General features: G+C 49.7%; 1 protein-coding gene across 1 annotated transcript; it reads right to left on the bottom strand.

The window, feature by feature from the left end:
* Positions 1-17,237: 17,237 nt before the first annotated feature.
* On the bottom strand, positions 17,238-25,767 carry CHMP6 (charged multivesicular body protein 6). Its single transcript, XM_067547243.1, has 8 exons — positions 25,622-25,767; positions 24,006-24,115; positions 21,180-21,267; positions 20,425-20,511; positions 20,262-20,327; positions 19,868-19,948; positions 19,063-19,117; positions 17,238-17,565 (listed from the first exon to the last, which is right to left on the bottom strand). Exons 1-8 carry the CDS (start codon positions 25,682-25,684, stop codon positions 17,513-17,515), a joined length of 603 nt encoding a protein of 200 aa, XP_067403344.1. The 5' UTR covers positions 25,685-25,767; the 3' UTR covers positions 17,238-17,512.
* Positions 25,768-25,979: the final 212 nt, after the last annotated feature.

Raw genomic sequence — 25,979 nt, 5'->3', positions numbered from 1 at the left:
ATTCCAGTGTGACAGCCCAGTGGAGTCAAACAAGCTGTTCCTCTGGCAAGGGAGATAAAAGGCTTTGTAATTTCTCTTAATGAAAGAGGCCTTTTGGGAGGCACCTCGGAGAATGTCTCACATCTAAGCTCTGGTCTCAGCCCGCCTTGTATCAGGCCTTGTTTTCTTTCCTGTCATCACATTTCTGCTGCTGCTTTTTATGCCTTATCCCCAGGAAGGTTGAGCACTGGAGAGGGGCTCCCCTGGTCCCAGATTGGGAGCATTCAGTGATTCTTCTCATCTTCATTTTAAGCGGCGGATTTACCAAATCATATCTGCCCACGGCTTTTCCCACTTTAAGAACCTGACAACTGTGTTCCTGGAATGGTCGCTGGCATTTTGCTTCACTAAATATGCCCTGAGGAGTTCAGCTAATCCCAGAACAGGACCTACTGCACCAGCAGCTGCCCTGAGCAGCTTCAGGCTGTGTGGCCATGGCAGGCCCCGTGCCCTCCATTTTCTTTTACATGTTTTCCTAACTGTTCATCTGTTTCTGTGCTTCACTCTGCAAGCATCAGGGCATGGCAGGAAGGTACCTCGGTCTCTGTGGAGTTATAGTTTCATCACATTTTACATGGTTTTCCTTTGGCACTCTGAACCAGCGCTTCGCAAGCAAGATTTCCAAGAGGTGTCAATGGTTCGCATGTGTCTGCTGCAGAGACGCGGCCTCGCTTTCCATTTGCAGGGGAAACAAGCTAGAAAACTAGGGTGAGAAACCTCGTGGAATAGTCTCCCAGGGGATCGGGTGGGAGTCCTATCATGTGAGTTGTTCAGAACTAGAGAGAAGAAAGCACTGGAGAATACAGAGTAAGGAACATTCCTGTACTGACCAAGAAGATAGACCAGATGAGACCAAATGTAAATGTTCTCTGTATGATTCCTGGAAAGATACTGAAACAAATCATTAAACAATCAGTTTGTAAACATCTAGAACATGGGTGGCCAAATGTACTGATCCCCCAAACCTTCCTCCCCAACCCCTCCCCGCCAGCTGGGCAGAATCCTCTAGCCCCACCACCCTGCCGCAGAGCAGAGCTCTGAGCTCACCACCTCAGTCTGGTAGGTGGAGAATGGGGCGGCATAAGGGGCTCCGCAAGCCGCACTTTAACTGTAAAAGCTGCATGCGGCTCACCAGCCACAGTTTGGCCACTCTTGATCTAGCGGATAACAGGGTTATAAGGAATAGCCAGCATGGATTTGTCAAGAATAAGCCATGCCAAACCAACCCAATTTCCTTCTTTGATGGGGTTACTGGCTTAGTGAATGGGGGGAAGCTGTAGATGGGATGTATCTTGATTTTAGGAAGGTTTTTGACAGTCCCACACGACATTCTTATAAGCAAACAAGGGAAATGTTGTCTGGATGAAATTACTAGAAGATGAGTGCACAACTGGTTGAAAGACCACATGCCAAGAGTAGTTATCAATGGTTTGCTGTCAAACTGGGAGAGTGGATCTAGTGGAGTCCTGCAGGGGTCAGTCCTGGGTCTGTACTAGTCAATATTTTTATCAGTGACTTGGATAACAGAATGAAGATATTTATAAAATTTGCAGATGACACCACCCTGGGGGGAATTGCAAGCACTTTGGAGGACTGGATTAGAATTCAAAATGACCATGCCAAATTGGAAAATTAGTCTGAAACTAACCAAATGAAATTCAATACAGACAAGTGAAAAGCACTTGACTTAGGAAGGACAAATCGAATGTACAACTACAAAATGGGGAATAACTGGCGAGGTGCTAATACTGCGACAAGGACCTAGGAGTTATAGCGAATCGCAGCAATGTGCTGCAGCTATGAAAGGCTAATATCACTCTGAGGTGTGTTAACAGGAGCTGGGTTTGCATTACCTAGGAGGCAACTGTCCTCGTGTACGTGGCACTGGTAAGGCCTCAGCTGGAGTACTGGGTCCTGTTCTGGGCACTACACTTTAGGAAAGAGGTGACTAACTTGGGGAGAGTCCAGAGGAGAGCAACAAAAATGATGCTAGGTTTCGAAAACCTGACCTCTCTGGAAAGGTTAAAAAACTGGGCATGTTTCATCTTGAGAAAAGAAGACGGAGGGGGGAACCTGATAAGTCTTCAGATACGTGAAGGGCTGTAATAAGGAGGGCTATGATCAATTGTTGTCCATGTCCACTGAAGGTAGGACAAGACATAATGGGCTTGATCAGCAGCAAGGGAGCGCTAGGTTCAATATCAGGAGGAACTGTCTCACGATAAGGGTGATTACGTTCTAGAACAGGCCTCCAAGGAGGTTGTGGAGACCCCATTGCTGGCGGTTTTTAAGAGCAGGTTGGACAAACCCCTGTCAGGGATGGCCTAGGTTTAGTGGTCCTGCTTCAGTGCATGGTGACTTCTCGAGACCCCTTCCAGCCCTATGTTTCTATGCCTCTATAGCAAGCCCAACATTAGTAAAGTTACACCAATAGCTTAAAAATAGTCATGCTTAGACGCATCACACAGGGGAGTTCTGCTCCAGTCTACATGATCCCCTTTGGCTCTCTGCTTTCATATTCAGCTTCCCACAGAACTCCTCGGATGAAGGGCTGCTAACTCTCCAGATTCCCTCCCATGGCAGCCCCAGTCCCCTTCCTGTCTGAGGGTGTTTTCTATCTGAGATATAACACATCAGCTCCCAGCACATTCACATCCGCCTCCAGCTGCCGCTGGGGTGGAGCGAAGTTTCTGTAGCAACACCATGTTATGTAATCCACCCCGTTTGACTGCAGGTGTGCGTGTGAGTGAGCGAGAGAGCTACTTTAGAAGTTCCATAAGGGCTTCTGTTTAATGATTACATCTAGATCTCCTGGATGGTTCACGCGCTCGCTCTTTGCCGCACGTGAACTGACAGAAGAGCTATTGAACAAGCAAAAGGGTCGTATCACAACTGACCTGAGCCCTAGGTGCCTGCAAAGTTACAGCCAAACAGGCGTGTTGACTGTTGAGGGGAGGAGCTGCTGGGGAAAGAAGACTCTTAAAAAGGGGACTGAAAGAACCATGTCTGAGGCCGCATTTGAACAGCTGGTAAATCTTCCAGTGAAATGTAGCCAGCTGTGGAATCATCCCCCCAGAGGAGGGCTGGGACAGTCAATGAAAGGCAACAAATTTAAAAGCTAGTAAAGGGACTACGTGTACACAACTCACACTTAACCAGTGGAACTCACTGCCACAAGATGTCGTGAAGGCCAAGAGCTCAACCAGATTTCCAAAAAGAACGAGACATTTATATGGGTATTGAGAACATGCACGGTAGATAGGATTTTAAAAAAAGGGATATAAACCTTAGAGCATGAGCCAGTCACTAACTGATGGGGACTAGAATGAATCTGCCTATATAGTCAGGTTATACTGTCAGGGCCGTTTTAAGACCTTCGTAGGCCCTAGGCACACTTGCCTTCGTAGGCCCCCCGACCGAAATAACTAATTTGATTTTAAGCTATTAATAAATAGTTTTTTAAATAAAAATAAAAAATTATATATAATTTTTTTTCCCGTAGGCCCTGAAAGTTTCGTAGGCCCTAGGCACTGTGCCTATTGTGCCTAATGGATAATACGGCCCTGTACACCGTAACTGTCCATTGCTGGATATTTTGTACCTTGCTGGCCACTTGTAGAGACAGGATACGGGGCTAGATGGGTCCCTGGTCTGGTCAGGTAATTCCTGTGTTCCCATTGCTCGGCACATTTAAACTAAGACAGGACAATAAATGTCACTTGTCCATGTACTGCAGGAAACAAGGCTCCATTTACAGATGGATGGGCTAGAGCGAACAGGCCTCTTCCGCCACCAATTTCCATGATTATATGACACCCAGTCACCATATGGGAGAGACAGACACATGCTCGCTCACTCTGTAGATTTTAGGTTCTTCGAGGCTCTCCCTGTAAAATCCCAGCTTGGCTCTGACAGCAGCAGGTGTCTATAATACATACTGAATCTTCCCTCTTTGGCATGTACTGCAATTTGAGGATACTCAGGAAAACAAAGCTTCACATTGAGCTCCTCCAACTAGTGTGGGAGGAGGCAGAAATGTACCTGCAAGTGTCAGTTCGTTAATGAGATTACCAGGAAATTTGCATGCTGCCTCTCTCACGCAGATGGCTTCCCCACTAGAGTCCTAATACTCTGCCTGCTGTGGGCACTGCCTGGATATGCAGCGTTATTTATTTTTAAAAGAATTTTAAGATGATTTTCTGAAATCTGATTTGTCACTTTAGGGAACCATCCTAATGGGCTAGAGCAAAAGCAGCAGAACGACATCTTAGTTAACTGCTTTTTCTTGCAGATTTTCTTTCTGAAAAGGGGCATTTTATCTTGTAGCTAAGTTTTGGTTCGCAGTAAAATCCTGTCCCCTTTGGCAAGCTGATATTTTGTGTTGTCCTGACGACCAGTAATTGTTTTGGTGTCTCGATTTCATGGATTTACATCGAAGATTTTATCTCTCCCCCAGAGCTTTTTGTTTGAAAAAGCGAAAAGGATGTTAGATTTTTTTTGTTTGTTTCTTTCTGAGGGCACAGGTGGGCAACAGTGAGAAGGTTGGGCCAGGGTACAGGCAAAAATTCTCACCATTGTCCTGTCAAGAAGGCTCATTCTCACACTTTCACGGAAACCCAGATCAGTGACTGCATCTGTCTAACTTTTTTTTGGTTAATTGTTCACATTAGGGGAACGATCACTCGTTGTACAGGCACCCAAGGGTTAAACCAAACTGCTGGTCCAAACTGCAGAAGCAAAAGCTTTCCTCCAGATCCAGTAACCATCCTGGGACAGCCGCTGCCATCCAGTGGATACACACAGTAACGTGGAACATAAGTCCAGCAGGGGCTCCTCAGTGTCTCAAATACATAAGCCAGCGAAACAAACAGAGGAAACTGGTTTATTTCAATTTTTTGGGTGTGCTTTACTGAAGTACAGAAGTACTAACGCCATAAACGCATCTAGCACACAGAGCCATCTACCTCGGGGCCGTTTTATCTTCTTGCTTAGAGGATTTGGCTATTGTTCATTTGTGGAGGTCATAATAAACTGGGGTCCTTTCAGTTTCCAGACTTTCCTTAATTTCTAATCCTTCATAGCTGTCACCCGAGGCAACGGCAGCCGTAAAGAACAATGGGGTGTGGGGAAATACCAGCCAGCACATTGCAAGAGGAGTCTCCCTGGCTTCTTGAGGTTATGCTCACAACTAGATTGTTGAAATAAGCGAGGTCAAAAATAGCAGCTATGATTTATTAGTACTATTGTTCATTCCTGCCCATGTGCTGGGCATTGTACTAACCGACGGGAGACATGGTCTGTGCCCTGGAAAGCTTACACACTAAGACAGATGAACAGACACAGAGCAGAGGAAAGCGGAATGACAAACAAGTAAGGTGGGCAGGTGACAGCTGGCAGCTTCCTGCTAATGGAAAGTGTTAATCACACATACATAAATAATATGTGTGTGTGTGTGTGTTTGTGTGTGTGTGTGTGAACACACACACACTCTCTCTCTCTCTCTAACACAAACACAGACACACACAGACACACACGCAATCTAAATGCGTAAAAGATATGCTATAGTTCAAATGAGTTACGGCTTTGATTCAGGAATTATTGGAGCAGGTCTCTGGCCTGTTGTATGCAGGAGGACAGACTAGGTGAGCACAGTGGTCCCTGCTGGCCTTAAAAAAAAAAACCTAAAACCTATGACTCACTGAGCAACTAGAGAACCACTGAAACGCAACCCACAGCAACCTCATAACAGAGGAATAATAGCCACAGGGCTTATCCCAGCCCAAGTGATCAACGAGCACCAACTAGTCCCAGCCCGGTCCCCGCTCAGCTCAACAGCCCGCCCGAGGCGCACGCAGCACCTAACAGGCCCCACCTCGTGGGTGGAAGAGCTGCAAAGACTGAGTCACAATTAAGACAGGTACCGTAGCTCCAAGGCCACAGCTGAAAAATTCAGTTATCAAGGGAAAGACCCACATGTTTTCATTCTGCAGAGGAACACGCAGCGCTCCCTCAGCAGCTGGGAGCTCTGAACCACCAACGTAACCGCAACGTGTTTTTTTAAACACAACCCAGCCATCAGGCAGGGAGCCCAGCTTAGAGAGGCAGATTTTTAAGACAGGTCTTGTCTACACTTGCCGCGCTGCAGCTGCGTTGCTGTAGCATATAGTGAAGCCGCTTGGTGTAGGTACGCCACCTCTGCGAGAGGGCAGCTTTGGCGCTGGAAGAAGCCCTCCTGTCGACGTAGCACTGTCTACACCCAAAGGTGCGGAGGCGACACACTTACACCGACATACGTTGCTAGCGTAGACCAAGCCTTAATAACTGTGACTTTTAATGGTCTCTCCCCCGGAGCGCCGTATTTAACAAACTGCCCAAGGGCCTGAGCCTGTCACACACAGGGGCATGCTTCACAGTACGCGTTTTCAGTCATCATTGACGCCAACGCGGCTGGTCTGCCCCAAAACCCACCCAAGTCAACAGGCCCCCCCTTGCACTGATGTCAATCAGCTCTGGTTCAAGCCCCGTGTGCATGAAGTTAGGTGCCTGCATACAGATTTGCCGGATTGGGCCCATCAGTGACGCCCATGGAAGGGATTCTCACTGTGTGGCCTGGTCGGCTCACCAAAATACAAACGGGAAACAACTTACAACAATTGCCTTCAGCGGTTTTGGATTAATAGAAGAAGAAACATTAGCAAGCAGATATGAAGCTGCCCTCCTGATAGTTGGCAACTACCGCACAGAGATGAAGGTACCATGGTGATGAGCACAGTATAAACATCTAGCAAGAGACACAGCTGTAGATAGCGCGGCAGGAGGAGAAAGGGATGGGAGGACACTGTTTGCAAGTCCTTGACATCAAAGCATTCGAGTGGGGTTTTCCCACGCGCCCCCTGTCCACAGACACGCACACGCCACGGCTTTTCAGTGGACATGTGCTCCAACGCCACATGGGCTCCACAGTGTTTCCCAACAGCGCCACTCCTCTTTTGCTTTATTCTGCATCAAATGAGGCGTCTGCTGGGGAAAGGAATCTGGTTGTGAGCAGCCCCGGTTCAGCAAATGGAGCGTCTGAAACAGTGATGGTAAGGTGTGTTGGAAGTTCCTGGGTCCCAATATTTTCGTGCACAGTGTCGGTAAATACTTGTACTTGCTAACCTGCTATGGTGTGTTATTGCACTGGTGCAGCGCTGAGCCTGGCCAGTCAACGGTCAGGGCCCCAGGGAGCCAGGTGCTGCGCAAATAGGTAGTAAGAAGACAGCCCTTGTGGCAGAGAGCTTCCAGCCCTGCCTTATGACAAGACACAAAGAGGTGGATGAAACAAACAGGGATCCCTGTGCAGGGGCAAAGGTGAGCAGGTTTCTTCAGCCTTGGCCTTTTCCTCTGGGACAAAGGGAGAGCAGAAGCAGCCTGTGCTCCAAGCTGGTACCTGTATCAATTCCCATCACTGGCCTCCAACGCAGCTTCTCCAGTGACAAAAGGACTAGTGAGAATCCTGTGGCACCTTAAAGACTAACACGTTTATTTGGGCAGAAGCTCTCGTGGACAGAAGCCCACTTGGACCCTAGGCCAGCCAACAGAGAGCTAATGCAACACACGTTGGTGGGGCGCGTGTGCATACACACATCTCTGGGCACACTGTTCTTTTCTCTTTGCCCTGTGGCACAGGGCGGGGAGTGCCGGAGAGAGTTTTATTTCTAGGGGTTTGGAAAGGTTTTTTATGTGGTGCTCAATTGAAGTTGAAATGTTGAAAGGTGTATGTGTATTTTTTTTTTTAAATAACACAACCTGTAATAGATCTAGAGCATGGGACAGGCAAACCCCACTCTCCTGGAGGGGATGTGTCCCCTAAACCCTTATGCTGGAACGTCTCCCTCCTCTCAGCCAAGAGGTACTTTTGTTGCAGGACAAACCAAGGCCTTGCTTATTGCCACGAAGTCCCAGGTCGCTACCGTGCTGTTACGCTAGGGTGAAGATCTGGGGGGCAGGGAGTGGGTTTCAGCATGGAGAGAAGATGAGAGCAAATGCAGAGCAGCATACGGCAGAGGCCAGCAAGCTAACTTTTTCAGAGGCCTTCTTGGAACCGTGCACTGGGCACCTGCAGACAGCAACAAGCTGCCACCAGCAAGTTTTGCGGACAGTCTTTCCTGTCAGCCTTGCTTTAAATACCAGGCTCGCTGAGACCCTCCTGCTCAGAACGTTGGCTTGTCCCTGCAATCAAACCCAATTCTCTTCCTCATCTTCCGTTAATTTCCCAGCCAGCTCAGCTGTTGGCTTTGCACAGGGAAAGGGCTGAGTTCCAGCGCCCCTGGGACAGACACCACAGTCAGCTAGCACGGGGCCCTTGGAAGAGAAAACAAATAAACACTCGAAAGTCAAGAGCGAAACTCACCCTCTGCTGGATGGCGGCACTTGGGTCTGCGGCACCCCACTGAGCAACAGCTGCTACGTGCCATGCGACCAGCAAGCTGAGCGGAGAGAGAGACAAAAGGATCCCGGTTCCAGAGGCTGCCAGGACCATCAGCTCCTTGCAGCTGCTCCCAGGACGAGGAGCAGGCCAAAGCCTCTCGCAGCACACGCCGTCCCCTAGGCTGGTCACGCTGCACTACCAACCGCTAGGAACACCCGGGGCCGTTTTAGGAAGCAGGAACAGTTTCTGTGATTTCCATACTTGGGATGCAGGGACTTGTTCATCACGTTATTTAACGGGGACGTGCTGGGCACGGTTGGCCTGCGTCTCTGAAACTCTGGTGGCAGCAGCAGGCTCACTAGGGAGTTGTGTTATGCATTCATAAGGGCCCAGTGCCCCTGCCTTGCACACGCTCCTCTGCTACAGCCACTGATTTCCCTGGGGCTGCTCACAAAGACGGTTACACTCAATGAGAGTGAAGCCGGCAGACCTAGGCCCTTAGTTAAGCCTTCCAGTGCAGAGCAGAGACGGGCTGCCTGTCACTTCCTGAGGCACTGGTAATTCGCACTCCATCGCCCAGGTTTCCCCAGCCCAGCTGAGCCTCATTTACTTCCTCCTTTCACACTCAGGCTGTGTCCACACTAGACAGCTGCAGCGCTGCAGTGGGGGCGCTCCAGTGATGGGCTGTGATTCACCTCCCTGGAATTCTTCCATCAACCTAGCGCTGTCTGCATCAGGGGCATAACTCTGTCGCTCAGCGGTGTGTGGCTTTTTCATTGCTCTGAGATGTAGGTGGGGCAACTTAGCTTTTTCGTGCAGACCTGGCCTAAGCGTGCCCTAAATTGGGACTGGGTCACCGACAGCTTTGGGCTCGTCTACACTTAGAACGTACAGCGGCACCGGTGTAGCCGTGTTCCGGCGATGGGAGAGCGCTTTCCCGCCCACACAATAAAACCACCTGAAGGAGCGGCAGTAGCGAAGTCAGCAGGCGAGCATCTCCTGCCGACGGAGCGCTGGCTACACAAGCGCTTATGCTGGCAAAATGTATGTCACTCAAGGGGGCGTTTTTTTCACACCTCTGCGTGACGAAAGTTTTGCCAGCATAAGCGCTAGTGTAGACAAGGCCTTTGAACGACACGGTGCCTCGTTTTAGTTCTCCTGCCTGTTGCTTCCTCTCCTCAACGTTTCGCAACTGCACATGGTGACTCACCTCAGCCCTGGGCAGCCTGCTGTGAAGGCCAGAAGGGAGCCCTCTGCTGAACGGCAGCACACGAGGCGCCCGGCAGACTCCTGCAGGCAACAGCTAGCCCTTCCGGAAAGGCAGCCAGGATCGTGCCATGCAGCAGGGCAGGAAACGGCTGTCAAGCTCGGAGGCGCCTTAATGCAGGTCCACGGCAGCACATGTGGCTTGGGGAAACCCCCACGCCAGTTCAGAGCTGGGCGAGTGGCCTGGAAGTGGGATTGGAGTGGGAGAGATTGGCCAAGCAGAGGAACACGGAGACGATGATGTTTGCAACATTCCAGCCAGGTTACAAATCAGGGAGGAAATTAGTCAGGGCTTTCCCGCAAAAGTCGGAGGGCAGGGAGCCGGCGGGACCTCTGAGCTGTCACTAAGGAGAACGCGCCAGACACCTGCCAAGCTCCATGCAGCACAGGAGGCTTCCGCGCTGCAGTGAGCGCCAGCCAAGGTCACAGCCCAGAGACCCAGTTGGCTAACAAATCTGCTCTGCTCCCACCAAGCCTCTCCATGGGAAATGGAGGTTTGCCCCACCTGCCGAACTAGCAAGACTTGCTAGTGCCTCAGCTTGAGACAAGGCCACTTAAAATGTGAGACGAAAGGTGAACTCCAGGGAAGAGGCAAAGCTCCCCGCCGGGGTGGATTTGCCTGGGTTTCTCGTCAGCGTGCAAAGGGCGGGGGTGGGCTCAGAGCCCCCCAGCCACCTGTGTGCAGCGGATTAACCCTGCCCAGCCACATTCAGCCTGCAGGACATCTGGAACTATCTGCCCTCAGGAGCAACCCTCTTCTCTCCCACACGTGCAGCCCCGCTTGGGGCGTGTTAGCTGCCCTGCTTAACGCCCCCTTCGGAGCCCACGTGCTCCTGCCATTGCAGCTTGGGGAGCATCTGACCAACTCCAGCCTTTCCTCCAGCCAAGGGGGAGACGGCTCTGATTCTCCTCCCCAACACATCACGTGAAGGGCCCAGGAGGGATCCCACCAGGTGCACAGCTTGTTCCTGTGACTGGGAATGTGCTAGGGGGAGCCCTGCTGAGCCTTCCTCTGGTTTGGAGGAGGGCCTCTGCCCCAGGGGATGTGCTTGCAAGTTGCCAGCGTAGCCCAGTGGTTAGCGCAGAGGTCCTAGAAGTCAGAGCTCCTGGGTTCTGTCTGACTCGCTCACTGAGCTGCAGGACTGTAGACAAGTTGCATATTTCTCTGTGTGCCTTGATTTTCTCCATCTTTACAATGCTACCTACTTATGCCTAATTAATGCTGGACAGGGATTTTGAAGGGCAAGGTATTGTTATGAAGGTGGTAGAAAGGAAAGTGGGGGAACCCCAAAAATATAAGCGGTGAACTTCCTGACTCAGTGTTCACAAGGGAGGATAGAAAGCTCCCAGCAGCAGTGAGATAGAGCCAGTGGCTCTGGTGCCATGCCGGTGGCATATGCTCCATGAAGGCAGGGACCATCAGCTGCATTCGGTCCATCGCCTGGGTACAAATGACGGGAAGCTGCGTGTTTCGCACCCAGAGCTAGACACGCCTCTTGCACAGACCCCTCGGTGCCAAAGCACGAGTGGATCCCGCTGGAGAGCAAAGGCCTGAGTGTTCAATGGAGTCACTATTTATCTGACCGCGTCTACCGTGGGCACGTCAGAAAACATCCGAACAAGCGGGGTCTGTGGCCTTTGTCAGCGCTAAGTCCCCTCTCCCTTTCCAGCCTGCCCAAAAATCCAGCTGTGTTGGCATAGTAACGACAACGGGCCTGGCCTGGCGTCATCACAGCAGTTACACAACTCAATTAAATATAGAATAAAAGAGCTGCTGTGATTTCAAAAGAAGAGGGTGTTCAGGCCACGAGGGATTCTGTGTGAAGAAAGCACCTCCCCCACACGAGCCACTGGCTTCCGGGCAACTCCCTAAAGATCGAGGGGAGGGGGGGCTTATTTTTTTTTTTTAAAAGCCCAATATACGGAGCCAACCGGGCATTCAGAGGCACCAGTATCTTGTGGACACCTCTGAATAATGTTCTATTTAAAGGCCATGCTGCTTGCATAACATGTGGTGTAAGTCCCTCTCCCCCACACAAACGTTATTCCCAGGGAGATTTAGGAGAACAAGATCTGTGCAACCACCGAAGTCACATGCTCCCTAGGGCACAGCATCGAATGAGTTCCGTGGGGGGAAGGTAGATTCTGAAGCGAGCAAGGGAAGGGCAGCAACACAGATCCCTCGGGAACAAAGATGTTCTCTCCAGCGACTACAGGCCAGGAAGGTGGCAGAATTGTCTCCAAGCAGACCTGCCCCAGCCCTGACTTCTGCACGGGGTCACATCATCTTTACATTTCAAAACAAGTCATGCTAAAAGCCCTGGCGCTTGGATCCTGTGTTGATTGATGCATTAGAAATACCGCAGAGACTGCAGTAACAGCTCTGGTAGAAATGACAAATCACCGGTCTCTGTAAATGTTAAGGGGCTGCAAGAGAGACAAGGTGGGTAAGGTAAGATCATTTATTGGACCAACATGTGGTGATGAAAGAGACAAGCTCTCACGCTACACAGAGCTCTTCGCAGGTTAAGGGGCTGCACATCACACTCACTGTCCCCTTGGTTAGTGACGGGCATCTTTAAACCCATGTTCTTCTGGTGGTCAGAAACTTTTGCACTAACTCTGCTGGGCTGCTGTGGGGGAGAGAAAGACAGACAGCAAGCAAGCATCCGGTGCAGTGACGCTGCCAGGGATGTGGTGCGAGGGAGGGGAACAGCAGGGGGAGTGGGAAAGTCTCTAGGGGTGCTTTGTGCGGGCGGTAGAGATAGCGGGAGCAGCATGAGGTGGCTTGGTTTAAGAGGGATTTAATTAGTGACAAGTGCTATTTCTTCAATGAACTGCTTTGAGGTGGGAAGAGTTTTTAATGAAATATCGGGCCCACTAAACCCTACCCCTGCACAGCTGGACAAATACACACTCACATGAAAAGCCGTTTCAGTTGGGTGGTTGATCCTCTGGGGCAGAGGAAAGCAGGAGCCAGAATAAAGCACCGCCCACGGTGCCCTGGCCAGAGTGAAAGTTTTCCAGGGCCCCGCCCGAGGAGGCAGCTGGGATCCGCCACCACCAGCCTCGTTTCAGTCAGTGGAGTGGATGTGAGGCCCAGCAGTGGCAAACCACCACAGGGTCTTTAAAAAAAAAAATACCAGCCAAGGGAATGGAGGAGAATCACGTCTAAACACACAGGTGCTGCATCCTGTTACTCCCTGGGCACCCCGGTTTGCACTTCGTGCCGCATGCTCTATCCCTCCAAGAGCCCGGGGGTCGTATGGCACGTGGGTGGGTTTAAAGACACTACACTACCAGATAACGAACACCTGTCCTGTCCAAACCTGGGGAGCTGCTATTGGCTACAACCTTCTCCGCTGCTGCGTGAATACCCGTGAAAGAGTCACAGCACAGCCTCTTCAGCAGGGCTGAGAGGAGAAAAAGGAAACCACTCTGAGCAAGTGGTGGGCAGGGAATGTGATGACTGCTCTGCAGTCCAGCCAAGCCCCACCCACGCCTACTGCTAGTAACGAGAGTCTGCACTAACCAGGCAACTCACCCTTCCGGCAGCCGAGGCTTCAGGGCTCAGCTAATTTGTTTCTCACCTTATTAATTCTTAGAGAGGGCCCCTGACAAAGAGCTCATTTTCACTGCAGAACTGGAACAATGGAAGGGGTGACTTTCACCCCCCGGCCTCTGCTGCCATGTTGGAATCACCCCAATTGCAGAATGGCACCTGCACGCCAGCCTGCTCCTTCATCAGACTCCGAGTCGCCCAAGGACACGGGAGGTTGTTTTACTATCAGAGCAGCTCTCAGCCCAGCGCCTCCCATCCCGCTTCGCTTCAGATACGCTATGGAGTAAGATGAAGACAGTTACTGGCAGCTGAAGTGACAGGTTTATCGGGGATTTGCCCCTCTCAACCTTAGTTCTAGGTGCCACTAGCAACTGGGGCTTAGTATAAACAGGTCACCACATCCACACACGCCCAGCTCACTCGCTCGCTCGCCCTCCATTTTACCAGGCTGCAGTTTGCACCCAAACGATACAGCAGTCCTGGCAACAGTACTGTGATTTGTTCACAACATTAAGCTCTTAAGATCCATCCAGACAGGGTTGCTCTGCGCTACAGAAATGCAGGTTCTGGACATTCCTCCCCAGGCCATGCAGGGAGGAGGGTTGTGTGGGAGGGACAGAAGGCCCCTCTCAGTCACTCCAAATATATTTATCATGACAACCTGATGACGGAAACTGAATTGGTGAAACCATTAGAAATACTTTATTGTTATAAACAGACACGAGAGGTCATGGGCACTCCTGGCTTTTCCTCTCAAGGAGACCCGCAGTACAATCTGTTGAGTACAGGGATCAAAACTGGAAGCAGTTGGCAGTTCAGTAAGTGGTCATTTCACTGCCCTTACGAAAGCAGCATGCCACATTCATCCCTTCAGTGCTAATCCCATTGCCTGGCTGGGATACAAACCCAGAGAGGGTAACGAGCACAAGATCACAGAGGACAGCAGAACGGGTCGGACCCTGACTGGCACTTCAAGAGCGTTAACTCCCCAAGCCTGGCCTGCGCTGCCTTTGTTCGCACTAAATTCACGAACGCCCAGAGTGAGAGCAGAAGTGTTTCCATCTCTCCTCTAACAGTGATGAGTGATAACACTGCCTTGCCTCAGTCCAGCATCTATTCCGATGAGCCAGACCGAGCCAGCTCGAGTGAAATCACAGTCACCCAGAGAGGGCATTGGTGAGAGATTCAATGACACATCGACTGTGTTCTTCCAAAAAAAGTTAAACACAGGGCGCTCGTGAGGGCAGGGCTCCCTCTGGCGGAGAACATGCACGTTGCAGAGACAAGGTGGGTGGCAGAGGTTCTCAACCCGTGGTCTGCAGATCCCCTTGTCTACGGGGTCCACAAAAGACAGACTGAAAAGAATTCATCCATATCTACAGACAGATTTCCTCCATTTGAAATTTTGTAGGGATCCACTAATGAAAAGAGAATCACTGTTTTAGTGGACCAACTTCCGGTGGTAAGAGAAAGAGAAACTTTCAAACTTTAGCAGCCCTCTTCTTCAGGTCTGGGAAAGGTACTCAGAGCGTCAGAGCTAAATACAAGATGGAATAGATGACTGCTTATGCCCAACACATATATTGTGAGAGACCATTCAAAGTGACCTGGCCCGTTAACACCTTTGCAGCGATGCTACTGAATCGTCTCTCACAACGTGTGTTAACTGTGGATGCTAAACCATCTCTTCCACCTTAGAGTTAGCTGTGACACTCTGAGTACCTTTCCCAGACCTGAAGAAGAGCACTGTCCGGCTCGAAAGCTTCTCTCTCTCACTACCAGAAGTTGGTCCAATAAAAGATATTGTCTCAGCCACCTTGTGTGTCTCATATCCTGAGACCAACGCGGCGACGACCACCCTGCAAACATCCATACTGCAGGACATTCAAAGGCTTGAACTGACAGCAAGAAAAAAAAGTCTACTGGGGGGAGGGGGAGAATAAAGAACTGACTCACCTACTTTAGCTCTTGCCTGTCAAAACTGGGCTTGAGGGCCAGTTCCATGGTGGTTGCAAAGAGGACTGAGATGACACACAGAAAGGGGAACATTTTAACCCTGATCTGTTGGTTCCAAAAAGAGCTGGGTTAAATTACACTGACTAGCAATGCCACTTTCCCCATGAAAAGCAGAGTCCTCTGGAGGGCTCCAGCTGCTGGGAGGGTGATGGTCAGGTTTTTGCAGCACCAATTTGTGCCTTGGCTTTGCTGGAAAACATGACTAGTGACCGACTGCTAAAAGCCTGGACATATCAAGTTCCAAGGAGCCTGCCACCTAGAGGACTCCTCCATCTCTTGCAGGAGTGAGACAGCTCAAAGCCCAGACCTTAGAATTCAACGCACACAGTAAGTAATCAGGGAAAACATGATTTTAAAGGAGTACTTTTGCTGTTGGCCCTTCGCTATTGGAAAGCAGCACAGTCTCTGGAAATTTTTATTTTCTAGCACCAAGTTCCATATTCCCCTAGAAGCATTCACCTAGCAGCACCCAATGGGCCCTCTGGCTATCTTACCCTTCAATGCCCAATTAGTGGGTGAACTGAAGGATGTCTTCAAGAAATGGACAGCACACTAAGGTTGACAAGCCAGAATTGTAGACATCCAGCAGAGCATGCAGGTTTCCAAAGACAGAAACTCAGATGCATCCTACCTGCTCAAAGACAAAATTTTTGTGAACACCAGATCAGTTCAGGACAGACAGTAAGCACCGTCCAAGTTTGTAATCTGGCCTCAGGTTTCTGACTGATTCATCAGCCACACCATCCTGTATCCTTCTGCACCATGGGCAGGGCAGAACTGTCCTCTGCGGCTCAGTGAAATCACAGATTTAACTGGTCTTCACTCTCTTTGCAAACTTTGAAGATAAAAGTGCAGAAGATCTTTGTGGTGTTAATTTAAGAAACCACACACTTTGCTCCCATGTACAGAATCAATCACCTGTTCATACCCATGCAAGCTTTCCATCCTATGCCCCCCTCCAAAACAGGGAATGCTGATAACTGAAAGCAGAAGCCATTTCAGTCCACCTGCATGTTGCGAAGCTGAGTCCTGCTCTGCTGAGGAGCAGAGAAGTCAGGGGACAGCTTTTGAGCAGTATCATAAGCAGGCGAGCGAGTCCCTGGTCTAGTTTTAAGAGGCTCGTCAGACTCCTGGAAGTTAAGTTCTGCTCAGTCACACGTAGCACCATAGGTTTCAACAGGCAAATGGGCAACAGAGAGATGTGAATAGGCACATTCTGATTCATGGCCTGGGAGCAGACTCAGCGTTTCCCATCTCGCTGTGGAGCAGTATTTCTCTCACAAGGGCTGCTGCAGCCTACTGTAAATTAGGCCAATTGCCTTGTCGAGAGTGTAGAGATCCCAGCTCAGAAGAGCACTGGCCTCTTACGTACGCAAGTTTTAATATGAGATTCAATGGGAGGAAGCTCTCTCTGCTGGCAGCCTCGCCACACCCACTTTTGTCTCAGGGCCCAATGCCATAACAGCTTTACTACACCTCCCACAAGGGCGCTTGAGCTGCAAGAGATTTGAAGATGTCAAGCTTTTCTCCTCATCTCTAAGGGCTTCTCCTTCAGCACGAGGGGCTGTCACTGCCTACAGGAGGTCAAGAAAGATGCTTGCGCTCAACCTGGCTGAATGCTACCCATCCTTTATAGTGGCCTCTCAGACCCCAGTGCCATGCCAGACAGTCTGATTTAGATAGGGACAGGAGTCAGTGAAGTCCCTTCCACAAACAGACTCAGACGAGGAAGATCAGAGGGACATAGAGGATTACAGACAACTGGAAGATCTGGTGGGTTTCTAGCAGTGCAGTAGCCTTTCCCCCCAGTGTAACACAGTGACTGTGAAAACCATTTTTAACACTCCACTGCTCCAAGAACAGCACTTGGGCTTCGAACAGATTCAGTGAGGGCAGCACTGGTTCCACAGGCAGATTTGCAATTGAAAGCAGCCCGTAGAAAGCTTTTGACTTTGGAAGTTTTAAAGTCACTGTTTAATCTGAAGACAGCGCAGCTGAGTGAGTTTAGAATTTAAATTACAAAAAGAAAGCACTAGAAAATAATCTTGATACAAGAGCAATAATCTGCTGAGGTTCCCTGCCCTATGCAGGAAACCTCGCTCCAGCACATTTGCCCAGCGCAGCTGGGATGCTACCGAGGCATTTCCTGTTCCCAGAGCAAGTTGGGATTCCAAACTGTCCATGATGAAAGTTATTTGGGGTTATCGCCAGGAGTGGAATTAAGACGCTGCCACCAGTTCTGGCTTGGCCCTGATCTTGACAGGTGATGCTTCTGAGGAGGAAAGAGAAACTCGTTACAGAAGAAGAGAAAATAGAGGCGATGGAGAGTCAAGTCCTGCGAGAGAAACAGGACTCGCCTCTCATTTCTCAGCAAGGCAAAGAGCACTCCGGCAACACCTGGGAAATCTATTGAATGATACACCAAGAATAATTCTATTTATCCAGCATCTCCCTCTGCCCCACATGCTGCTCAAGCAGTTAAAATACAATCTTCACAAATACCAGCTAAAATCTAGAAACCTGAGCAGGAAAGACCTATAGGTCCTGTAGGCCAGCGCCCCACATCATACAACATGAAGTCAAAGCAAGCAGTTTCCTGAAGGGGCACTGACTAGAGAAGATCTCCCTCATCTCTGTGGTCTGACAACATGCATCCTTGCAGGGACCCAGCTGACTCTATACAAGCAGAGCTCATGATAGGGTACGGCCAGCCCGCAATCGATTGACAACATGGACTGACCGACCCATGTTCACTGTCCAGCTGTCATAGCCAAAACTAGCTGTCCAGCGGCTTTTATTGCTCCAGGCTCCTACAACCAGGAAGCTGGATGTCTCTCCTGCAGCCAGCGTCTCAATGCTCCACTCCTGCTTGAGCCCAGCCCCATTTCACCATCCATCCCCAGGGCAGATTTCTTTGCAGCAATTCCAGCAAGGGCAGACCCCCATTTCTCTGGGGCAGGACTTTAACTTCTTCCTCCCTGAAGCCAGGCGAAGGCCCAGGAGTATCACAGTTCACTTTTCCTTGCATTCTGGCCTGTTTTTCTCTCATCATCCATTCAGTGTGCTATCTGCACAACCCTTACATTGGAGTCTCCTGCACCAGATGCTCAGGGATGAGCCAGCACATGGACCCCTTCTGGAGGCAGGAACCATCACCTCCACAGAACCCATGCCCCATGGGTCCTAGCATTCCCAAACTCTTGGTGCTCATGAGAAAGTGATGGGCCTAGTTATGAGCCTAAAAAGAACAGAGATTAGATTGGAACTGGAAGTTCCCTAGCAGCCGAGCTGGCAGGGATCCCAAACATTTCTTGTACCACAGAATACCAAGCCTGACCTACGTTCTAGGGGGGACACAGCAAAGTTCTCTCATGGTGAGCTCAGCAAGCTAACCAGTGTTCCGAGTTACCGCTGAGCCAGGAAGCCTCACTGCAAATGAGAAATGTCACTTCGGATGGCCAGCTTCGGCAGCGGGCAGGAGCGCTAGAACACGACGCAGATTACTAGATGCATTGGCTAAACAACATGAGAGGCTGGACTGGGGCTGAGCCATGTGGGTGGTGAAAGTCAGGATTAAGCTACGTTTGTCAGAGTAGTGTGTATGAGGGAAGCTTGCACAGCACAGGTCCACATTGCTGCAGGCACAGTTCAGCCACTTATGTTTAGAAACACCACATTCACTGCAAACAAGAAGGGCCCCAAGTTGCTGTTAGATCCCTGAGGAGATGTATGAGAAGCAGGAAGTTGTACAACCAAATAGAAATTCTACCTGGGATCTTTTCCGGGAGTGGCTCAGAAGGAACCTCTGGAAACTCGAGTTGTTCCTGCAAGAACATTAAACACGTCACATCCCACTTGCCCCACAGGAGCTCTGTGTTGACAGAGCAGCATTTCATGCTTCTGCACTGAGCTGGTTTGGAAACTCTATGAACTGGCAAAATGTTCCACAGGCAAAATGGCATCGTCCTCCAGAACTGCAGGAGCCAGTGCTGCTTAGAGTTGCTAGTTTCAGCGCTGTCCAGCAAACCAGGGCAAGGCCTGGCTTTGTCAAATGATGTTTATTATGAACACAAATTAGCCACAAGTCCCCTCCTGGCAGGGCTGGCTGCAGATTCCCACCACCATCGCCCGACTGGACTGGTGGTTTCCTAGGCTAAAGCCAGACAACCTGAAGACTGGAATTTGGAACAGCCACAGACTTCATAAAGGATGGAGGGGTAGAGTACAGCGGTGAAAGTGAGACAGCAAGAGTCAAGGTCTTAGTCTAGAAGAGTGGGATGGCTGCCCAGTAAAGGCAGTGCTCCAACACACAAGATTACGGTTTGCAATAACAGCGTAAATAAAAAACAACCCTTAAAAACATGCAACGTTGTTTAAGTGACTCCTGATTACAGAGCTGCTGGCTGGCTCCCTAGATGACACAGAGAACACACACATGCAGCTATAATTAGGATCTCCAGCAGAATTAAATCAATTGCCATCTCTACAGGGGAAACTACCCCTTCCCTGATGAAAGAGTATCACTTGGCAATGTGGATGAAAAGTAATTACCAGAGCATGAGATTAAAGCTCACCTGAGTAATGGCATTTAATTCTTCTAAAATGGCATCTTCATCTTCTTCAGTGAGGCTACCAGCCAACATTTCATCTATTTGCTGTGTGGGAGAGAGACAGATGTGCCCATGAACAGATGTGCCCATAACAGCAGTAGCTCTGCTGCTTGCAGCACCGTACACACGGAGAACAGTGCATGTGATAAGGGGATCCCACGACACAGAGTTGTTGCTCTGGCTTTTTGCTGTTGGAGGCCTAAATTAAAACCCTAACTTGGTCACCTCTGAAATGAGTTTTGGCAGATCTCAGCCTAGCTGGTAGCAAGGTTCACATCACAAGAACACTGCATGATTGGTCATTTCTGCTCAGGACCACTCAGAATTTGTGCGCAATACATATGTGCACAATACATACCCTTTGGTATTCCACGGCATCTTGGGTTTCATCTAATATTCTTTCCACTTCTTCTACTGACATAACCTAAGAGGAGAAAGCCAAAATCCACACGTAAGGGCTGCAGAACAGAAGTGAACATCTACAACTCCGTCTCACCCAGAGCTGTCCTGGTCATCCTTACCTGATGCATTTTATTCAGACATTCATTGCCAACTTTCAGGCCTTCAATCACCTTCATTTCAATCTGGGTGAATTCAATATCCTGGACCTAGGGTAAGAACATGAGTCACCGCTGGGTCACGAGCAGGGACACCCTCATCACTAAGCAGTAGAGAAACATGTTGCTGTCAGAGACAAATCGGAAGGCTCATGCAGGTGGAATATGGAGCCCTTTACTTAGAGGTTATTGGTTCAAATCCACCCCAGTCAATGTAATGAGAAGCAGGGACCATCCGATTGCTGTTCCAGGGCCTGTGTGAAAGGAGTTCCTTAGCTCAGGTGGCTGCATCAAGAACACCACTGAAGTGGGCAGCAGCTGGCTCCTTTGTTGGCAGTCTTAGCAGAGGCCTAAGTCTAAACTGGCTCTGGGAACTCCACCCACTTCTAGGCATGGTCTCTTTAAAATGGAGGGGAGGTGTGAGTGTGAGGAAGCTTCCACTGCTACACTAGACCAAGGCTTTACTTAGTGTTGAGACACCGGGTTAAGGCCCAGTCTACATTACAAATTGGACCTAGTACATAACTAGATTAGGCAATAATCATGGGGTAGCCAGCTTCTATGAAATGTCTGTACGCCTAGCCCACATTAAGTCCCATTAGTGTTAGGGAAGTAGCTGTAATTACACAAAGGCAAAAGGTGGTATGCATGCTAAAGAGAGCACTTAAACCGGCTGGGCAAAATAAGTCATTCTCTGGCATTCATTGACGCTTGCATACCATGCGTTCCAGGTTGCTGATTTGGTTTTCTGTTTTATCTAGCAGCTGCTCTTGATAGCGCTTCTTCTTTAGCAATAACATGGCTTTTCTGAATGAATAAGAGCAGAGAGAAAACAAACAAATGAGTCTACATTACAGTTTTTATGATGTGTTCTTGTAAAATTTACACCTCAAGTGCAATGGCGGGACAATTTCCATCAGGAAGGAGGTAACAAAAATGGGCAGTTTAGTCAAACATTTACAGTCAAGAGATTTCTTTTTAAGAAAAGATTAAGCCATTGGCCAATAGATAGTTCTGTACTGTGGGAATTCCACAGCTTTTGAGTGGAGAAGATTGGAATTAATATTTAGTCATCTGCAGAGCCAGAAATATAACTAAAAATATTGTCAAGTTTCCAGCATTAATTCAAATTGTTGTGTGCTTTAAAGTCGACATCTCTCACTCCCGGAGAAAAGCATGGTGCAGCTACAGTGGATTAGCATGGATCCCTATCTGGACAACAGAGAAGTTAGCAGTCTTCACACACACCGCTCAGCAGCAGCACTCACTGTCAATCTGTCACTCTTCAGCACTGACATGGGCTTTCAGGAGTGGAAACCACCCAACAATGGATGACCTCTGCTGGGTTATGGACAGCCCTGGGCCAGGCCACATAAGGGCAATGCTTATTTGGGCCTGGAGTAGGTAAGGAAACCCCCTCAAACAGATTAGCAGGAATTTACTTGAGACCACAGATTTTTTCAGGGGAGGGGTGGGTAGAAAGTACTAGTTATTGATCAAGACTGAAGGCAGCTGGGCCCTCCCCACGCCATGATTAATTTAGGTTCCCTGTAAGGCTTCTTCTGGGCCAGACTCCTTTTCACTTTAAAAAACATTTTAATGCCAATGATTAACCAAACCCAAGGCAGGAAATACTGGGTAAAAAGTGAGTGGCAGGAACAGATAGCGCCCAGCTGGCAGAGCAGTGACAGCCATGGTAGGAGACAGGCACAGGGAAAGGGCTAGATATCTGAGTAATGGAAGAACAAAAAGGCAGTATTTCAGGTCACTAGTGGAAGATCTCGTCAAATGTATTTTGCCCTGGAGAATGCTTCTTTGCTTTGTCTTTGACCTCATGATACGGGACCAACAAATTCCACACAAAGCCACCATGCTAGAGTATCACTGCTAGGGAGTGTTCACTGGTCAGTGAGACTTGTACTTTGTGAATGTCAATGGTATAATTAAGCATGAAGACTTACTACACCTTTCTGAGCATTCTAAAACACTTGAGGGCTGGGAGGAAGCGTCATAAGATGTGACCCTAGTAGCCAACTGATTAACCAAAAAAAGCACAATGAAAGGAGGAGTGTGTATTACTGTTCTAACACACAATTCAAAAGGACATTGTTAACTAAACAGCACATTAGATTGGGTTGTACACTCTTTGGGAGATGACCAAAAAACCCCACAACAGGGCTCTGATCCTGACTGGGGTCTTTGTATGCTATCAGAATACATACAATTCTCTCTCTCTCTCTCTCTCTCTCTAGATATAGATATACAGATAAATAAAACATGCATGCTGTATGCCAGCTCCTTTACCAGTTAACCATAACACCTCTGATTATTAACACTGAAAGAATTCTCAAAAACAATTCATTTGGCACTAATTGTGCTCTGTTTACTTTTAGCTTGGACAAAGAAAATAATTAAAGACAGCTTCCCTTTCAGGACCTTAATGCTGCAATATCGGAGTTTCAAACACTGCAGAGGAATGTTTATTTGTATTATAGTAGTAACTACAGAATTCAGGTCAAGGCCCCATACAGCAAGGCACTATCACAGTATCTGTTCCACTGAAACGTGTTTCTACCTATGTTGGCTTTTATCAAAGATTATCTTTATAAAATTTAAATCTAAAGGGTATATTTAAGGCAACATCACTTTAAACAGGGACATAGTCTGTCCTTTGCAGTGACTTGACATTATTGATATGGACGTTAGGAAGCTCTAGTGGGGACCTTTTGTCCTGAGTACAGATTCTGCCCCCCAAAGCCTACCTGGAATCCTCTCCACTGGCAAATAAATCTGGGTAAGTGTCATCACTTTATAATTAAACACAAGCTGAGCCATGCGCCTCAAATTGATTTTTTTGCAATAATTGTTTTGGAGGATTTAAGACCAAGAATTCATTTTGTAATCTTCTCAGTAAAATAAGAAGCTTTTTTTCTTAAAGTACAGAGAGATTGCCACGAAAACTATTCCAGACCATGTTTTGGTTAAGAATTTCTCTCTGCAGAGCAAGCCACCAGTAAAGTTCAGTGAAAAGAGAGGTATTTCTCGCCAGGGACACCCAATTTTGTCCAACCATGGACCACGTTGTTAATATGTCTGGAGCCTGCAGAACCCAGATAATTTGTAGAAAAAAGAAATCACTACTTCAACCCCTGGGAACTACAGGTCCTAGCAGGGACTGCTGCACCTTTCCCCAAGAAATGACTACCCAAATCTAATTATAGCATTAGCAGATGGTAGCTGTATATTGAAGAGGATGACCACAGTCTATTTTTGCAAACCCTTTTCAAGACTTAGGCAAAGGCTTTCCAAGCTCAGTGCACACACTCACTCTCAATCCTACTTTTTAACTTCGCTCCTTCTACAGAAAGAAACCTAGGGATTCTCTGAACTCATTTATATTACATGCTTCAATAACATTTCCTGGTAAGTTTATGCCAGATGTTTGAAAAAACAAAAATCTTTTTGTATTGCAAGGACACTGTCTCCTCTGCTATCTCAGACCTTTACACTCTTCCACTGATCAGAAACAAGAGCTCCTCACTCACTCTTTCTTGCCATCTCTCAGCAACTGCCGGGCTACAGTTCTCTCTCTTTCCAAATGCTGAGTTATCCGTTTCTGATACTGCTTCAGTTTATCCCGCTGCTGTTTCAGTTGCTAATGGAGAAGAGAAATAAAAACTGCATTCAGTTAAAAGACAAGCCTTTGAAGCTTAACTGTACAACTACTGTTGAATGGTCCATGTCAGACACACCCACTGTCCATTCTATCTGTCCACATGGGTCCCAATTTTCTAATCCTTTCAGTGGCTAGTTCCTAGAAGACAACAGAACAGTAGGCAGCAAAAGTGGTTAAAATGCCAAAAGTTAATCCTCCTTGCTTTGTGACTTCACACTCCTCAAAATGAAAAATGCTTGCAAGAGTGGCTCCCGAGGCAGAAAAACCTATTGAACTTTGTGGGATTTTTTACCGTTTTGGCAGCCAGCAGAAACTGCATGTTACAAAAATAACTGCTGTAGGGATGTTCCAGGACTGTCAGAGGCATCCTTAGTACAACCTGGAAGAGTTTCTCTTACTGAAATGTACATACTGTACACATGATATATAAAAAAAAAAAAAAGAGAGAGAAAGCGGGATAAGTCCCTGAAGGCCACAGGAGCCAGCATAAAATCCACCACCTCGATCCAAGCAGAGTGATGCGTGGATCAAGATGGAGAAACACATGTACCTTCTGGGAACACACTTCAATACTAAGGCCCTGATTGTGCAATTAACTTTGTGGGTGTGCCTCTGCACAGCGTCCCGGGAAGTCCCGGGGAAGGTAAGCACAGACACACAACTGCAGCGTCAAGGCCTAAAGATGAGAAATGCTGCAATCTGCTTTGGTTAAACACAGACCAAGCAGCAGGCTAGCCACCACTGAAATGCAGCCACCTCTGGTGTGGCATGCAGCAGCAGCAGCGTACTGAGACCGTGCCAGCGGCTTCCAGACCGCCGGCGGAAGATTCCCGAGCAGAAGGCAGGCAGGGTCCAGTCCCCAGGGAAGGGTGTTTGCTGGAGGAGACGTGCAGAGACTGGGAAGTCTCCTGGCTCAACAGCCACCCGTGGGGCTGGGCTGGGCTGACTCCGGCCAGCCTCGCAGGGGGCCGAGGCTGCTCTGCCCGGAGAGGGCTGGCTCGCTCGCTCGCTCGGAGAAGGGCAGGCACCGGCAGGGCAGGGCAGGTCCCTCGCCGAGCTGAGCTGCAGGCCGCGGTTATCATCCCGCAGACGCGCTGGCCTCCGGGGCGAGGCAGACCCGGGCCACGCCTGGGCAGGAGCCAGGGAGACCAGCCGCGGCCCGGCAATGGCCAGGGGCTGCGGGCAGGGCCCGAGGAGGAGCCGACACGGGGCCCCACGCGCCGCGCCCAGGCCCTGCCGCAGCCGGGGGAGCCGGGCCCTAGAAGCTGCCCCCCCCCATCTCTGCCCTCAGCTCCCTGCCCCTCCCCCCACCCTTCATAGCTCCTCCCCCCGGCTCCCTGCCCCCACCCCTCATAGCCCCCCCAGCTCCCTGCCCCCCACCCCCGCCACCTCACAGCCCCTCCCCCCTCAGCCCCCTCCCCCCACCTCCCTCACAGCCCCTCCCCCCACCCCGCATAGTCCCCCCCACTGCCCCTCCCCCCTCACCAGTACGGCCTTGTCCTGCTCGGTGACGCGGCTCCGTCTCTTGCGGCCGAACAGGTTCCCCATGGCCCCGGCGGCCCCTCGCTCGCTCCCCGGACCCCGCCCGGCCGGCGCGGCCCCGGTCCGGTGTTGCCGCCTCTTCCCGGCTACGGCGGCCGCGCAGGGCCCGGCCCGGCTGAAAGCGAAACGCGGGGGGAGGGGCTGCCGGGGACGCGGCGGGAGCGGGCGAGTGGAGGGGGTTGGAGTGGGCATGGGGAGCTGTGGGGAGAGGGGCACAGAGGAGGGGGCTGCGGGGAGAGGGACACAGAGGAGGGGGCTGCGGGGAGAGGGGGGGCTGGGGTGGGCAGGGGGGACTGTGGGG

Source organism: Emydura macquarii, unplaced genomic scaffold (genome assembly GCF_026122565.2).
Source record: "Emydura macquarii macquarii isolate MOO-44397 ecotype Brisbane River unplaced genomic scaffold, CSIRO-AGI_Emac_v2 contig_1230, whole genome shotgun sequence".
Lineage (NCBI taxonomy): Eukaryota > Metazoa > Chordata > Testudines > Chelidae > Emydura > Emydura macquarii.
Note: the sequence above shows the minus strand (reverse complement) of the source record. Positions and strands in the feature narration are given on the sequence as shown.